The sequence below is a fragment of the Strix aluco genome, chromosome 29, assembly GCF_031877795.1.
Source record: "Strix aluco isolate bStrAlu1 chromosome 29, bStrAlu1.hap1, whole genome shotgun sequence".
In the NCBI taxonomy this organism is placed as follows: Eukaryota; Metazoa; Chordata; class Aves; order Strigiformes; family Strigidae; genus Strix; species Strix aluco.
The window spans coordinates 4,596,939-4,614,610 of record NC_133959.1 but is presented as its reverse complement, the minus strand read 5'-3'; the positions used below and the strand labels follow the sequence as shown (position 1 = coordinate 4,614,610).

General features: G+C 41.9%; 1 protein-coding gene across 11 annotated transcripts in view; it reads left to right on the top strand.

Annotated features, from left to right (window-relative positions):
- The window catches only part of DOT1L (DOT1 like histone lysine methyltransferase), a 78,254-nt gene that overhangs the window by 37,160 nt on the left and 23,422 nt on the right, over nucleotides 1-17,672 (top strand). For all 11 annotated transcript variants that reach the window (XR_012621120.1, XM_074808900.1, XM_074808898.1 and 8 more), the window contains exons 8-16: nucleotides 1,541-1,596; nucleotides 4,317-4,396; nucleotides 5,704-5,772; nucleotides 9,562-9,668; nucleotides 10,659-10,700; nucleotides 12,114-12,197; nucleotides 12,926-13,160; nucleotides 13,596-13,709; nucleotides 15,164-15,255. Coding sequence is in view for 10 of the 11 variants with exons in the window: in XM_074808900.1 (XP_074665001.1) it covers nucleotides 1,541-1,596; nucleotides 4,317-4,396; nucleotides 5,704-5,772; nucleotides 9,562-9,668; nucleotides 10,659-10,700; nucleotides 12,114-12,197; nucleotides 12,926-13,160; nucleotides 13,596-13,709; nucleotides 15,164-15,255 (879 nt within the window). In the remaining variant the exon portion in view is untranslated. The remainder of the gene's footprint in view (nucleotides 1-1,540; nucleotides 1,597-4,316; nucleotides 4,397-5,703; nucleotides 5,773-9,561; nucleotides 9,669-10,658; nucleotides 10,701-12,113; nucleotides 12,198-12,925; nucleotides 13,161-13,595; nucleotides 13,710-15,163; nucleotides 15,256-17,672) is intronic.

Below are 17,672 nucleotides of genomic sequence, written 5' to 3'. Positions count from 1 at the left end.
ATATGCTTTGTTTTTACTACAGCAGGGATATCAAAACATGCATCCCCTCCCAGCAGGTGTGAGAATACAGGTAGTAATTCTGTTTTAAAATCTTGTCTCAGCCTAGCTGTTTGGCAGAACAGATAATTCTGACTAACTTTAGTAATTCTAACCTGCTGTTTTCAGCATGTTTAGTTTCTACCACTTAAGGCTCTTTGCAAAGTTCTTGGTCTCTTGCCTGAGAACCCCCAGTGTTCAGTTTTCTCAGCCCTCTTGCGCAGTGTGTAGCAGCAGGGCATTTGGACTTCTTTTTTGTTTTTTTCCCTCTCCTTTCCTCCTGAGAAGCAGACCCACTCCTGTTGGCAACTGTGACTTTGTCCTCACAATGGCTCAGACAGGTTTACCTCCATTTGTCATCCCTTCTGTGGCTCTGAGCGGTGTCAGGCTGCTCCGCTGGGAAGAGGAAGCTATGGTGGAAGACACCAGGCTCCGGTGCTTCACTGAGTCAAGGTATCTTGGCTTAGCTAGCGAGGTTTAGAAGTAGTTTGAATGTGTCTGCATTGCAGTGCAGGCGCTGCTGTTTGAGTTGTCACTAAATGAGAATAAGTGCTGGCATGTGCAATGCTCACTTCTTTCCATACAAAGGGATATAAGCAGAAAAAGGATGCTAAGCAGTCACTGTCGTTGCTTTGATGTTCCTGAGGTTCTGCTATAAGCCATCGGTTTACTTGACCCTTCAAAGTGTGTCATCATCATTAATTATATAGTTGCATATTATTTTTTCTCTCCTCCTATCTTCCTCTCCCAATCTTCCTTCTACCTTATTTGTGGCACAGCAGAACAGCATGGCCCATAGATTCCTCTCTCATTTCAAAAGCACAACTGAGAAAACATTAATCTGTGGAAAAGTTACGTAGTTGTGGGTGTGAACCTGGGACTTGATGTGGTTTCATCAGAAAGGTACTATATCAGTCACTGAAGTCATAACTATAATTATTTTCAAAGAAGGCCTTTATGTTGCTTAATTTCCAACTTGAAAGTGTTAGAAGCATTCAAGATTTATATTTAGTACCACAGAAAAATCAGATGCTTGTCTGTCCGTTGCAATAAGAGCCTGAATTACGAGCAAGTGCTGTGCCAAATCTCTTTGCTCTGGTTCCCCCTCTGCTAAGAGGGGCTGACCAAACCGTGGGGGTCAGTGGGGACTTGAGGCACTCGCTGGCTGTTTCTGGTAAGGGTGCTGTACGGCACTGCTGGCTTCTCCATGGAGCACAGCCTTCACGGGGTGATACCCAGAGACCCTTCCCCGTTCATCCCGTGGCAGGAGAGCAGCTGAGGGTGGGAGCAGAGAGGAGGAGGCACCTCCGGGACCTGAGGATTGGGCAGAGCTGAGCTCTGGGTGCTTGTCTCCTCAGTATTTCCTAAAGCCTTCGTTTGCCCTTATTTGTAGTAGTATGGCTGGGTTGGTACAGCATGTTTGGCCTTCTCCAAAGGAAAAGGGATACAATGTTAACTCTTGTGTGTGTCTGTGGTTTTTTTGTGTTCTTTGTCTTTTTTTAAGCTGGAAAGAGGTGACTTCCTCTCAGAAGAATGGAGAGAGAGAATTGCAAACACAAGGTACAGTACAGCAATTGAATGCTGCTTTATGAACTGAATGTTTGGGAGTTTGTATAATGGAAATTGGGAGGCTGGCCAGCTTTTTATATAGAATTTCCATAGCAAATACCAAAAGTCTATCTGCCAACTTTTATACTGGCCTCTTTAGATCCTGTTTTCTGACTAGAGGAATGGGTTTAAATGCATGTCCCATGATATTACATACAAGGGTGTATCCAAGATAAATTCTGGTTATACAGAGAAGTATAAACCTCTGTTTTGTGTATCCTTATAGTTCGTGTCAGTGATTCTGGCGAAACCCTAGTTATCTTGGCTATTGGTGCATACAGCTAGGCTCGCTTTCCATATAAAAAAAACCAAAAGGCCCAAGGGAATCTGTTCCAACTTAAATTGGGAATTCGTTTAAGCTGTTTGTCTTGAAGATTTATTTCTGTGAAGATCTGTGCAGAGGGTTAGACTCCTTTTTGATGGTAGCAAAAAGGGAGTAAATTTGTTAAAAGCAGTAAAGTAGTCTTCTGTACTTTGAAAGGCTTTGCATTCTTTCAGCCTTATGGATAGAAAAAAGAGTCTTTATATGACCTTCTGGGCCACCCTGTTATGTTGGGGAATGGAAGACCATTGTCAAAGAGGGCTCTCTGAAAGTCTTCAGCATTGTGGCAATTTATGGATTGCTTCCAAGACACTGTTTTAAGAGTACTCCATCAAGAAGGCATCTGCCCAGCTGATGACTTCTGCATGTTTATGTACCTCAGTAAACTTACGGAGGTGCCTTTTTGTGGACAGACTTGTCTCACCCTTGCAGCACAGTGGGGTTTTGCTTTGTTGCTTGCTATTCCAAATGCACACTCCTCTGCTGTCTGTGCAACTTTCCTTAAAACAACTTTAATTTTTTTATATTTTTAGATGAAGTACATCTAACTGCATGCAGAAATGCTGGTGGATGTTTATTTTGTGTGGTAGGCAGCTAATTGTATGCCTGCTGATCCACAGCCACCTTACCGTCTGATACAGAAATTCAAAAGAAGTAGCTTTTTGCTCACAACTGTTAGGTGTTTGTGTTTGTTCCGAGTGTGCCAACTGTTCAGCGTCTGCTCTCTCTAATGAGACTGCAGATTGTCTGATGAATTCACGTCGGAGCCGTCATATCTGAGAGAGTAAGCTGAAGTGTCACCCTTCCTGTGAGCATGGAGCAGTGGCCAGGCTCTGGAGGGAAGGGAGCGTTTGTACCAGGACATGGTTCTACGTGGTTGAGTGCTGACAGGGAAGCAAGCTGTGCAGCACGCAGGGTTCCTGTTAACAACTGTACTGGTGGCTTAGCGATACGTGCTGGAAAGAGGGCTGAAGTCAAGGTGGACTGGGGGCTCCTGTGCTTCTGTCACGTGCATACAAAATATTGTGCCAGAATGGACACTAAAAAAAAAAATCTATCTGGCAAGCTATGTCTTTTTCCCTTCCTTTCCTGGATGTTTTCTAGTCCCGTTAATATGCTTGGCTCTTTGCAAGGCCTCTTTTTTGGCACGTGGTGGGAAGGAGGAGGAAGAAACCCCTGCTAGCCTTACTTGCCAGGCAGGGTTTCCCAAATTTCCAAGAGCAAGGCGTAGCAAGAATAACTTTTTTTTTCTTGGTGTATAAACATTTTTTTCATCCGTGGTTTTTAATAGCTTTGGCTGCTGCTTTTAAACTCCGTGTCCTTGTTGAACATGTTTCATGTATGGAGGCACCAGGAGGGGAGTTTTCAAACAGACCTCTTGCAAAGAAATCAGTTCTTCATGTTGAAACAATATGCCAGAATGGCTTTCACAGTTTATGTGTGCAGGGTGCTCAACCAAGAGATGTTGAGGACTCTTGTTGGAAGCTGGTAGGAAAGGGGCACCAGGGACAATTAGGCCAGGCCCAGGCTCTTACAAATAAAGGAGTATTTCTTTTTTAATCTGTGATGTGTTTTGTTTCTTTCCCAAACATTTTTATTATTTGTGTGTTTCTACCTATATGCAGATTTCTTTGTTTCCGTATGACCAGAACAAATCCCCCTCACTGGATTTCCTAACCCAGAAAGAAAGATACAACTCCTCTGTTGTGGGTTGGGGTGAAGTGCTGGGTTTAGGACAGGGAAAATGTGCTGAGAAATGTCATCTGTCTCTTTGCATTACGGGGGAATTTAGAGCTAAAAGAAAAAAGGCATTTTAATATTTTGCTGTAACATTTTAAATGCATGTGAAGAAATAATGGGATGAAATGTGCGTCTCTGGCGTTGGAGACTGCTCTTCATGTGTAGATTAACTTTTTGTTGTGTTGGAGATTGCTTTCCATGTGTAAGTGTGTTGGTCGTTGCTGTGTTGGTGTTTGATCTCACCATGGCAGAGGGGCGAAAACGTTTTGCGCATTGTTTTTATGTTGAAACTTATGGTGCAAGACTCAGCTGTATGCCGAGTGGAACTGTCAGAGCAGGATGCCTTTAAAATTTTAAAAATGTAAACATGTGGGTTCACAGTGTCTGTGCATGCTGAAGGTAAGGTACTGTTTTGTGTCACTATGCAAGAAGAAGGCATTTTGTTAGATGGAAATAGCTGTATAGTAGAACAAGCAGTGTTTTCAGTTTCATAAGTGGCTGTAAAGGCTGTAAGTGACTGTGACTTGTGGTTGGGTGGGGGGTAGTTGTCTGTGTATATTTGGGTGCCATTTGCCTGTCCCTGTTCATTAACTAGACCATTATCTTGCAGTGTTATTTTTGTGAATAATTTTGCCTTTGGTCCTGAGGTGGATCACCAACTGAAGGAGCGATTTGCGAACATGAAGGAAGGTAACAAATAGAACTTAAAACCTTTTTCCACTGGTTTCCTGCTTGCTGTGGGAGCTGGTGGTGATAAGGGCTTAGTTACAGCCATCAGAAGCCAGGTTGGTGGGTTTTGTTCTGTGCCGTGGGCTTTTTACTTCCCATGTTAGTATCTACTCTGACCTACCTGATGACTTGGAGGTAGCTCTGCATGTGGAGACTCTCTGCAGAGCTCTGTTGGGGTGGGAGGAACTGCTGGTCCTTTCTTACTGTTACGGGAGCCGACAAAATATGCAATGGCCAAGGCTGCAAAGCTTCCTGACTGCATAGGCATGGCTTTGTATATCCAGTTTCTGTAATTGTATCCTGAATTCAGTTACTGGATTCTCCTATTTAAAGTTGGTACATTTAGTACTGGGTGTTAACTAATAAGTATTAAAATGGGGACACTGTCACTGGATGTGAGAAGTCACACTGCAGACACTAGTGACCAGGGATGCCCAGTAACCCCACTGTGGCCCTTACATTGTCCGAGATGTCTTTTTTTCTTTCCTCTTAACTGCTTGGATAAGTAACAATTTTATTTGGTTGTGGCAGAAATTACAAAGATAAGTATTTCAGAGAAGAAAAATGTGTGGCATGAACAAAGAAGCTGTGGCTTCCCATAGTACAGCTTTGTGCTGAAGTAAATAATGTGACTTTTGGGCTCTGTTGCAAACTGTAAAACCCCCAAACTTAAGCTGTCTTCTTTAATTTTAGTGGTTGATTTTTTTTTTTTTAACTTTTGCTTAGTGGTGGCTTGAGAGAAGTTGGCAAGGTGGGAAAGGTTCCAAGCACTCTTTACAAAATGAAGAAACCTTAGTTCTCTTCCCAGAAGGTGTTAAGGCTCTGTGCCTTGGGCTGAATGGCTGCAAATAGCTGTGAAATGGAGATTAGCTTTCTTTTAAATAAAAGGGCTTTGGGGGCTTGTGTATAAAAGACACTAACTAGGAATGAGAGTGGTGTTCCTAATTGAAATTTCTATAGAATGCCACTGAGAATTAATGTGCTCTTTTTTTGGAAGTGTTTTAAGATCTGTCATTTTAAAGTGATCCTTGAGGTGTCACCTCATAGCTACCTAGCAGGTCTAATATTAACTTTCTTGGATGTTATCAGAATAAGCGTTAAGTAATTTTTTTTTTGGTAATGATATACAAGTGGTAGTTTTATTAGGGCTGCTCTTCAGGGCTCTGTACTGGGTTATATTTAATAAGTAGTCATTTCTAGAAGAAACAGTGGTAACTGACTTTGCTTTTTTTTTTTTTTTTTTTTTTTTTTTTTTTCCCTTTTTCCAGGTGGGAGAATTGTGTCCTCAAAACCTTTTGCACCTCTAAATTTTAGAATTAACAGTCGAAACTTGAGTGGTATGATTGCCCTTTTTATTGTTCATTACAATTATGCTGTATTCATTATCTCAACATGTCTGTAGTGGGTTTTTGTTGCTCTTTAAAGAGTTGTGTAAGTAAGTAGAGAAATGCTGTTGTATTATTATAGCATACATGCCAAAGTGACATGTATTTAAAATCAAACAAACAAAAAAACCCCACCCAGCACTGGAACAAACAGACACTCTTTGTATGGGGCTCATCCTGCTGTGTTTCGATGTCTGTAATGTCAGTGTTTCCCTGACTGGGCATCTTTTATAGTTGAAGAGAAATAAGGTGTTTCAAGGGTGTGATTCCTTTCTTTAACTACAAAGAACTGCAGTGACTAACTTGCATGCAAGTTCCTTATACTGTAGCTGTCTGAATTTGGACAGGTAAATCCCACCAGTCATGATTTGTAAGGCTTAGAGGCTGAAATGTTCAACTTTGAATGCCTCATCTCCTGTACTGTGAACTGATCAAACAGACCCATCCCATAAACACCCAGTTGCTGTGTCTGTTTTATTGCCAACAAAGTTTTGTGTTTTTCTTATCTTCTGAACATAGTAGACTTGATATTTGCCAATGTTGTCCTTTGCAAGCATGTGAACTGCAGTTTAATGAGGTTTTGAGATTACTGACACCCTGTGTTGCTGGATTTGCTTCTGACCTGTTTTCAGTTTTTACTACTGAAATTTTTCAAGCAAAAGAACGATCCAAGCTGGGTTTTACACGTTTACTCTGTCCAGTGCAAAACATTCCCTAAATTTAAAAAATGCCTTATTCCCCTCCTTGTGTGAACATGGCAAGTAACATACTGAGTTACAAATCTCAAGCTGTGTTTTCTGGTTTTGGCCTGACACTCATGGTAAACTGCTTTTCAAGAATAGTAATTTGAAGACTCTCATTAAGGCATTTAATTGAAATAATGCCATTGTGAGTTATTTTTACTAAGCTTGAATTGTTGTGAATATTCTGTACATCGGACACCCAAAACTACCCCTTTCCTTCCTGCTTGATACTCTTCTGTGGCATCTGATTGTTTGGAACCTTATTAACCATTGGGTCCTGGCTTGCCAATCCTTTGTAGACAGGTACTTGAAAATAAAAGGAAAACCAGGCAGAACGGTACTCCTGGAAATCCTCAATCCTCCAGAGAACTGAGATCAGTCTGTCAGTTTGCCAATAAGACAAAGAGCGCCTAAGTAAAGCCTACTACCTCTTACAGCACAAGAACTAGATGAAATATAAGAAGGTGCTTCTGAGGTTTCAGTTAGGAGACATGCTTACATAAATACATTTTTTTTTTTTGGCCTCTCAAGCCTTTTCTTTCCTGGCTTCTGACCATTTCATTATCTCTCTCTTTGCTTGGTTTGGGAGAGTGCAGTTATTAAAACCATGGTTGGGAGGCAAAGGGCCCAATGTATACTGCTTTTTTCACATATCACAGAATCACAGAATCATCTAGGTTGGAAAGGACCTTGAAGATCATCTAGTCCAACCTTTAACCTAGCATTGGCAATTTCCAAATACACCAGATCCCTCAGTGCTATGTCGACCTGACTCTTCAACCCCTCCAGGGATGGGGACTCCACCACCTCCCTGGGCAGCCCATTCCAACGCCCAACAACCCCTTCTGCAAAGAAATACTTCCTAATATCCAGTCTAAACCTTCCCTGGTGCAATTTGAGGCCATTCCCTCTTGTCTTATCGCTCATTACTTGGTTCAAGAGACTCATCCCCCCTCTCTGCACCCTCCTGTCAGGGAGTTGGAGAGGGCCATGAGGTCTCCCCTCAGCCTCCTCTTCTCCAGACTAAACCCCCCCAGTTCCCTCAGCCGCTCCCCATCAGACCTGTGCTCCAGACCCTGCACCAGCTCCGTTGCCCTTCTCTGGACACGCTCGAGTCATTCAAGGGCCTTTTTGGAGTGAGGGGCCCAAAACTGAACACAGGAATCAAGGTGCGGCCTCACCAGTGCCGAGCACAGGGGTCAGATCCCTTCCCCGTCCCTGCTGGCCACGCTATGGCTGATACAAGCCAGGATGCCGTTGGCCTTCTTGGCCACCTGGGCACACTGCTGGCTCATTATCAATCCCCCCCAGGTCCCTCTCTGACTGGCAGCTCTCCAGCCACTCCTCCCCAGGCCTGTAGCGCTGCTGGGGGTTGTTGTGGCCCAAGGGCAGCACCCGGCATTTGGCCTTAGTGAAACTCCCCCAGTTGGCCTCAGCCCATCGCTCCAGCCTGTCCAGGTCTCTCTGCAGAGCCTCCCTACCCTCGAGCAGATCAACACTCCCACCCAACATAATAAAAGCTCTGATTATGTCTATCAGTTGAGTGTGTTCTTTACCCTATTTTAGCTTTCACCCCAGTGTGGATTCTTTGCGACTGTTTTCTAGAATGCTGAAGTTCTATATATCAACTGTTATTTAATTCTTAATGTGAATGTTGATGTTAAAATTATAGAGAGATAGCTAATTAAGATTTGGGTGAATGAGATTACTTAGCATGACAATAGGTAATAGCTTCCACTAATAGGAAACTCTTCCAGGGGTTCAGATAAGAAGTCCTGAAAAGAAGTTACCTTTGCATGCTACAAACAGTGAGGGGAAAAGTGTGGGAATCAGTTTTAGGGCTTAATCCCATTCTGTGACCCTGCTGTGTTTGGGAAATACCAATATCAAGTGAACACGCTTGGGATGTGCGAGGCCTGGGGCTTGTTCCAGTCTTAATGGCCTGTTCGCAGTGCCACTTCCAGGGGAATGTCATCCACTTACAGCTGGTGGCATTAAAAGTGGCTGATATCCTCCACATTCAGAGGGGATTTCACTCTGCTGTGCTAGCTTTACGCTGCTGCCCTACAACGTTTTTCATAATACTTTTATTCAACGTAAATGAATTGTGCCTGAGTATGATCTGAGTCACGTGGCTTGCCTGTCTGTCTGATGTTTTGGTCTAAAGTATGAACAGTTAAATAATTCTTAAAATATAGTGGAAAAGATACAATTTTAAGAAGTAGGCAACCTTTTTTTCTCAATACCACTTTTGTCCTTAGTAGTTCCATGTGCAAAAAGAAAAGGAAATGTGGAAAGAGTTGGGACAAACCAAAACAACTATTAAAATGTGGTTAAAATAGTGGTTGAAGTTGCTGAGTCCTAAGCCTTGCTTTTTGAATCTTCTGGGTAATTTTCTATTTAATTAGAAGTGTGCCATAATTTCTTCTGCAGTCATGCCACTCGCTCAGTGTTCAGTGGTTATGGAAATGCTTAAACACATCCCATACCTATTAATTCTAGGGAACAAAACAAATATAGGCAACAAAGCAAATATAAAACATGTTTGTCCCCAGTCCAAATATAGTGCAGTTACAGTTTACATGGCTTGGATCTAATGATGTTCTGTTACTGGTCCTATCTAATTAAATCCTGCCTGTTACTGCAGATTTGTTGTCACTGGGTTCCTCATAAAAGTTGTCTCTGAGACACAGGGAAGTTCTGTTTGTTAAAAGATTGCACTAGCACATAATTTTACTCTAGAATGGCTGACTGTCTCTGAAGAAATGAAAGGTAGATCTTCCAAATTTCGTAAGTTTTCTGTAGGGTCCATGTAGCAAGAGAATAAGAAATTGTTTTTTAAACTGTAGAGCTTTCTTCTTGGACATTGCTATCCGAATACAAAATTTATCTTTTTGTTTTGAATATGCCTTTACTGTTGCATGGCTAGTTTCAGTGGAGTAGAACTGGGTGGCATACTGAGCAAGCTTTGGTTCCCTAACTTGACTTTCTTCTTTAGATATTGGCACTATAATGCGAGTTGTGGAGCTATCACCACTGAAAGGGTCTGTGTCATGGACCGGGAAACCAGTTTCTTACTACCTGCATACTATTGACCGAACCATAGTGAGTATAAATACAGGCCAGTAAATCTCTGGCTGCTTTACCTGCTCTGGAGTCAACATGCCAACTTCAGTTCCTTGTTCCTGGGAATTGTTTTCATATTCCTTTGCATGTTTACAGACCTGCAGCACACTCATTGGCACGGGTGCACTTCAGCAGTTCAGTCTAGCTGGATGTGCAGATCCCACTGCACCACTCAGCCTTTGGCTGTCTCAGCGCAGCGTGTTACACAAACAGTAATTATGGACAGTGCTGTGGCAGTCTGTTAATTCAGTGTAGATTTACAAGTATAATTCCTTCTCTTGTTCCAGAATATGCAACTATGCAGAATGGTGGTCTTGTGCTATAGCTTCCACACTGAGTAAGGACCCTCTGGGTCTTGCTTTGCGGTGTACAGACCATTTCATCATATTCAAGCAGTAAATCTCAGTTTTAGCTGAACTTTCAGTTGCTGTAGAACCAGCCAAAGCTCCATAACAATGCTGATTCATTCATTGATTATTTTTTTTTTTCAGTTAAAGAAAACAGAAACAACCCTGTAGAATTATAAACTTTTGTGGAGAAATAGTTCATTCCCACGCTGAGTTTTTTGCAATATGATAATAAGACTATTTTTCTAAGGCTGCTGTAGTCTAATAATATTTTTGTTGAAGAATATGCTAGAATACAGATAAATGTTTTAGTGGAGTACAATAGTAAAGTAGCTTCATTGAAAATAACCTTCTGCTGAGTGGAGATAGATGACAAAGCTTTAAAACAAGGATAGGCAGTGGTGAAGATGATAAAACCTTGTTGAGGTTTGGATTATGTCCTGCTACTCATCATGTCTCTGTCGCTAAAAAGAATGAATGTAAATGGCTTCTTGATGTAGCTTATCAGAAGAAAACCAGTCAGAATTTCTGCAGTTCTGCATTTGTCTTAAGCTAATATTTTGTTCTTATGTATTCATCTGTCGTGACTTTGAAAATGACTATCTTATCTTTCTATTTTCAGCTTGAAAACTATTTTTCTAGTCTCAAAAATCCAAAACTCAGGGTAAGTTTCAGTCATTTTCTGTAGAAAACCCCAAATAATGGAGCAGTCGCTATGAGGAATTTAGTCACTTGTTAGATATACAGAACTGAGAAAATCAAATTCTCATGACAAGCAAGGAACATGGGCATGGAGCTAATTGAAGTGAAGCATCGTATGCTATCAAGCACTAATACAATCATGTTCAAGAGCTTTGTAATAGAGAATTAATGGGGCGGCCGCAAGGTGTTTTGCCCTTGCATTGGAGGCCTATAAAGAGCTATTCGTTCATTAAAGAACTGAAGTTAAAGAAGGAAGTGATAGTTTGAATCTGTCCCAGCGTTCAGCTGCATGAAAATGAAGCTGAAGAGTGCTCTGAGATGTTACTTCTGGGACATGCTATTTGAGGCATGAAATGTATTGTCAGTTGCTGCAGTCTGTGCTGTTACATGTGGAATTAAAATGCCAGAGGATTTTTGAGACTGTGCTGGGCTGTATGAATCTGAAATAACCAATGGGGCTGGTATTCCCAGTAAGAAAATAAAGTGAGGCCACTTAATTTAAAACTTCAGGTGAGCATTCGTCTTCAGACTGACTTGCTTAGTAAGTGTTGAAAACATACTAATGGTGGTTTCGAGATGGGATTATTTCAGACTGCTGAATTCAAACTTGGGAGCAAAAAGACTTCCCAGAGTCAAAAGAAAAACTAGTGGCATCCGTGTGCTTTTGAGCTTCCCTGCTTTTACTGGTGAGGCTGTTTAAATCTGCCATTTATAAGGTCTAGTTGATAACTTGCTTCAATTGAAGAGGTGTTGGAATTGTCAGAATTCTTATGCAAATGAAACCTCACCTGGAAGGTACAAGAAAGGCTTTGAGTGAGCTCTTTGAAACTTCCTGTCCTTACTGCCTAGTAGAAAATCAAGCTTAAAAGTTGCTGCTTTGGTTTTTTTAGTTTCCTCTACAGACTTGGCTAAAGTTGAATTAGACGATGATTAATGGCTTTGCCATTTCAAGTCATGTAAGATTTTTAAAGTAATGTAGTAACACATAATTTTTTTTTTTTTAAAAAAAAAACCAAAACCTGTAACACTAGTGTGTGATCTGGGGGGTGGGATTGGGATGGGCAGAATAAGGGAAGAGGTTGGGGCTTAATCTTCTTTGCCCTGTGGCTGCACGTTTGAAACCCATTATTGTAGGTAATGAGGTGCAAAAGGGTGACTTGCACATATCTTCCTTTTCCCACTGAGTGTTGCCTGAGGCAGGGTAAGGTTTTTTTTTTTCCCTTGCTGGTAACAAAAGTTTTTTAATTAGGCATTGTAAAATAAGAGCACTTAAACCTAGCTCTTGTGGAACGCTAAGGTGGGAAACACAGTGGTCTGTATTAAAAAGTAATAAAGATACGAGCAAATTATTAAGTCTTTTAAAACGTTTATCCAGGAGGAACAAGAGGCAGCTAGACGTCGTCAACAAAGAGAAAATAAGAGCAACACAACTACTCCAACGAAGGTTCAAGAAAGCAAGGTGAACATCCTGCATTTTTGTAGAGTAAATGTGTTTCTCTTTAGCTGTGCATGAACTCCTAATCGGTGTCAGGAAAAGCCTGATTCTGTGGGAAGACTTGGCTGTGTTTGCTCTGGACACATAAACTGGTATAGCTGTTGTTGCGGGCAAAAATGTGATGGAGTCACTTAATAAAAGCTGCACTTTGGAATTGCACCACTAATTCTGGAAGAAATATATTGCAAGATGAATAGAACAGTTGGTTGTCCACCCTCACTTACCTTCAGCAGCAGCTTGCAGAGCTTTCCCTGAGTCATAACCCATTGAATGGAGTTCAAAGGGTGCTGAGTCTCTTTTGCAAAGACTCATTTCCTTTCTCAATCCGTTGCATAATACTGTTAGAAATGCAGTGACTGTTCATGCACAAAAATATAAAGTGTTGAATGTACTTTGACTTCTTCGTGAAATTCAGTTGAAGAATATAGTCAGTACAGGGTGAATAATCAGCTTTTCTTAGACAGCAGTTACAGACTTCCTTTTCTGTAATGAGTGGAAGAGAATGAGCACAACTCCTTGGGTGTTGAGAACAGCTCTTATCCCAAGCAAGTCTACTTCACTGGCAAGTTATTTAACTACAATGCATCAGTGTCCTTTCATAAAACTATTAAAGTTATTAATGCTTGCTTAAAAGGAATGCTGCACATGTAGGTAGAAATGACTAAAGAGTTTTGACTTTTAAAATCTCTTAGGATTCTGGTGGTGAAGAAGAAAAGGCTGCAGCAAATTCTGTTAAAAAGCCATCTCCCTCCAAAGCACGGAAGAAAAAACTAAGTAAAAAAGGAAGGAAAATGGCAGGCAGGAAACGAGGACGTCCCAAGAAAATGAACACTGCAAATACAGAGCGCAAGACCAAGAAGAACCAAACTGCACTAGAACTTCTGCATGCTCAAACTGTTTCACAGACATCTTCATCCTCTCCTCAGGGTGAGTTCAAGGCTGGCAGTGGAAGAAGCTACCCCCTGTAGATGAGCCTAGATAAGTACCTGAGACTCCGAATGCGTGCCTCGAGGTCATTCTTCCTTTATTGCTAGTTTGGTTTTGTGTCATAACTTCTCCCTTGCCACCAAAGCAAAGCTCCCCTTGAGGTGGTGGCATGCTTCTGCCAGAAGATGGGGATTGAGTCTGTCTGTGGGTACTTGGCCAGAAGCTGGAGCTGAGCTGTGGCTGAAGCTGGTCGCTGCTGCTGCTGTTCTAAGGATAAATTGTAGATGTCCCAAACAATTTGTTGCAGCGTGTTGATCTAGCTAAGTTACTGGATCTCACACTGTAAATAACATGCTTTCCCTAGGCAAAGCTACTGTATTTGCCCAAAACACTGACTTTTGTAATCTGAAGAGTTATCTTTGTTTCTCTCCTTAGATGCATACAAGTCACCTCATAGTCCATATTACCAACTACCTCCTAAAGTGCAACGGCATTCATCTAACCAGCTACTGGTGACACCTACCCCACCTGCACTACAGAAGCTGCTAGGTAAGAGTGATGTCACTGTGTTTCTCGTGGGAACCTCGTCTTTGAGGTTTCTGAACATATAGTAAATCAAAGGGCCACTAATTGACAGCCACCGTGGAAAGCTGTATGTTGAACAGGAGAGGGGAATGGCTTCTTTGCCCTCTTCCCCTGCCTGCCCCACTTCTGTTGTCATCACCACGAGATCTCTTCTCTTGCTTGCTGCTGAAGTTGATGTCTTGGTCTGCATTTGTTTTTGACATTGTTTCAGCTCTCATTTGGCACAAAAGGGAATAAGCTTGGGCTTAGCAGGAATCCAAAATAACTTTAAATGGAAATGGCTAGTCAGAAATAACTTTATTTTAAATGAAACCATTCTCTTATACAGTCTTGGGGAACACCACTCCAATTTCTCTGCAAAACTTAGAGCAAGGCAAATGAGATGCTGTCTGAGTTTTTGGGGTCACAGAGGTGTTGTGGTTGGAAATTATGCTCCATGTGCAAGAGGTGATTTAAGGAAGAACTTGGAGGGTGGTTTTTTTGATCTTCTGGTTCCTCCCTCCTGCAACTGTTTCTGGCCTTTGGCACTGGGCATGAGCCAGTCTAGGATCATCTGGGAATCTGATGTAATGTTCCTGTCTATGTAGAGACCAAGGGCATCTGTGATGTCCTTAACTCCTGCTCTCTTGCTGGGGTGTCTTACAGTTATGACTGATTTCTTACTGTAGAGAAAGAGAGAGAAGAGTGATTTAGAAGGATGTTTCAGGGGAGGGGGGGAGCAGGGAGAATGATACTTGTCTGGAGTAAACCTTGCTGCAAAAGTCTGTATACCATCTATTATATGTTTTGGCTGCCTGTGATTGCAGCAGACTGGACTTTAATCATGTGGTTGGCTTTATGATGAAGGGCCCCAGTGGTGAGGGCTGGGAGAAGGAAGGTTCATTGCGTAATAGGAGACTGGAGACAGAAGGACAATGAGAAGTTAAGTGCTCCTTGGAGGGGAGAGTAAATGTGGGTGTAGAGCTTGTCATCTCAGTGTGGAGGTAGGAGGAGTACAGCAAGCCCTGTCTTGTGAGCTGGGAGAAAGAGTGCTCTGAGCTCAGGGCTGGTTTTGGCTGTTACAGCTAATCTCTTATTATTTTTACTTACAGTGCATTAAAAGCCATTCAACTCCTCTTTCATCATGCAAAAACACACTGTTAGCACCCATCATCTTCCTCTGCGTTTTTGAATGTGTTGTCATGACTTCCATTGGGGTACCTAATAGAAGTAGCTAATGGATCCAAGAGTTCAGCTTGCATCAGGAGATGGATTTGCAGCATGCTCTAAATTGATCCTTAATGGCTTGGTGTGCCTTACAGTCCAAATAAAAACTGAGAGCGAGCAAAGCTGGGAGGTGTCAAGGGAGCAAATGGGGTAAATAGGAGCTTTGAACTTACTCTCACTTGAAATGGATCATCTCCTCCTTTATTTTGCAGACTCTTTTAAGATCCAGTACATGCAGTTCATGGCATACATGAAAACTCCTCAATATAAAGCAAGTCTGCAACAGTTATTGGAACAGGAGAAGGTAGGTCTCATTTTTAACATTTCTAAACAAAATTTCCAGACTACCAGATACTTTAGATGTGGGGGAAGAACGCTGGAGGTTGGAGTTGTGTACACTTAACACCAGTGCTGTGCCAGGCCAATTACAAAGACTCTACCAGAGTAATGCTTAGGCTGAATGACTGCACCTGGGGATTTTATTGCTCACTCAGTCAGTCTGTGTGTGCTTAAATTTCCCATCTGCAAACTGGGAGAAATGCACCTCCCCTCTGGTGTCTCTTCACCTAGTAAGATTTACTTCAGTCTTTCTGTGTTTTCCTGTATTTTGACATGATGCTGTGTGTAGCTATGCAGGAAGCTGGTGTCTCAAACCTTGGTCCTTTTCTCCCATTTGGGAATAGCAGCTGTTTTTCTTCTCTGAATGTCTCATGGGTCACAGGAGCAAGGGGTGATGGTCAACCTCTCGGGCAGTGTGCACTGCCTGAATACATTCCTGCCCTCCACTAGAAGGGCTTCCCTGCATGGATGCACCCTGCGAGCTGCTAGTCAAACTGCTCTTAGATAACTAAATTGTGCCTAATCTAGCTAACGATTGTAGCAACTTTGAGGACTATCTTGAAAACCACACAGATGCTAATTTCTTGGAGCTGAATTTTCTTGGTTTTGACGTCTATTCTTTTCCCACTGTAGGAAAGCCTAGGTGAGTTGAGCACTGTAGCATCAGGATGGCTCATTAAAGTTGTAACAGATTGAAGTATGCGATTAAAAAAACCGTCTTCACTGATTTAAGAGACTTAATGAAGCATCCTCAGTATTGATAATCTTAATGTGTTAAGATTGCACTGGTGGGCAAAGTGTAAATTTACCAAGTGGTGGGTAGAAATACATGGAAAGGCAAAGAAAATCCTGCAGCTGTGTAGTTTGAACATCTCCCCAGCAGAGGGAGGAGATTTACTGTCTAAATATCTTTTTCTTCTTGTATTGCTTTACGTCAATTATGAATAATTTAATTGCTTTATAAATTAGCCCTGATGAGAGAGACACTGCCTACTATTTCTATGGAGGAACCTTTCCCCACAGAGGTCAACAATAATCTTTAACTTCTGACCAGTTCCAGCTTTTGGTAGCCGCCATGGAAGCTTTTCTTTGCTCTGTGACCTTTGTGAAAGTGTCAGCGTAAAGCCGTAGCATTGTTTTGTGGGATTTTCCATAATGGGAAATCTTCTTCCAGATGAGAGGGGCTAATTTGTGCCACCCTGTTTGATACTGCGAATTGGTTGATGCTGATGATGTATTCATGCAAACCTTTTTTCTATGGTTGTTTACATTTGTTTTCACAGTCAAACAGCACTTTGGATTTTCAACCTTTTCCTTAAGCAGCATATTTTTCTGCTTGTTCTATACTTGCCAGGAAAGTCAGCATAAAGTTAAATTACCTCCTTGCACAGAAAATAGCGTGAGAGATGATAGCATGCAAGTATGGTGCAGTACACTGGAAGTATAAATTGAGAGTGTGGAAAAGTAATCATTTTGTGTTGGTGTCTGACAGCTGTTTCATACTTTAAGACATTAAAATGAGGAATTCAGTATGAAAATATTTTTTTTTAATGGTGTGTTACATGGAGGGCATGGCAAGTTAAACTTCACAAAGGCAGAAGCAGAATTTTGCTGGATGAGATGCTGTTGGGCAGTCGATTTAATAACTCCCTCTTACATGAAGGTTTTTCAAGTACAAGAAAAACATTCCTGTAATATGATTTTAAAATAAACAAGATGCTGTGAGCTGTTAGTTCACCAGATTACCCTTAGATGGAGCTGTCAGCTCCTCCACTGCTTGTAAAGGCTGAATGAAATGGCTGATGTTGAAAGCGTAAATGATTTTTTCAGCATCCCCTATGGCAGTCTGTTTAGCAGAGCAGCGTCTTAACTGTTTTCCAAGTCGTTGGCATGACAAGAGCTGTGTGCCAGGTCCCGTGTTTTCTCACACGTGTGGAACTTGCCAGCACTGCTGCTTCCCTGCTTGAAAGATCAAGGTGCTTTTCGGCCTTGTTCTCCACTTTTTCTGCAGTGATGGCTCAGTTTCTGCACGATTTCTATTTGGCCTCAGCAGCAGAAGTTGGAGAAAAGTGTAATCTCCAGAGCTCGCTCTTCTCGCTGCATTCATCTTTCAGGTGGAAACTGAATAAATGAGATGCTTTAGCCAGTCCTGTCCTTGCCTTCTGCTGCTCACGTAGTGCACGACCATGAAATGAGTGAAAGTTATGGGCAGGAAATATTCTGTCAGTGGAAGGGCCGGGTGGCCCACTGAAGTAATTTTGGCATTAGAAGTACAAGTGGTTTGGCTTATTTAGGACTTTATTCCTACCTCCCGCACAGTGTCTTTTCATTTACTGCGTGCCTTCCGTGAGTGTTGTATAGGAGAACTCTGAACTGGGACTC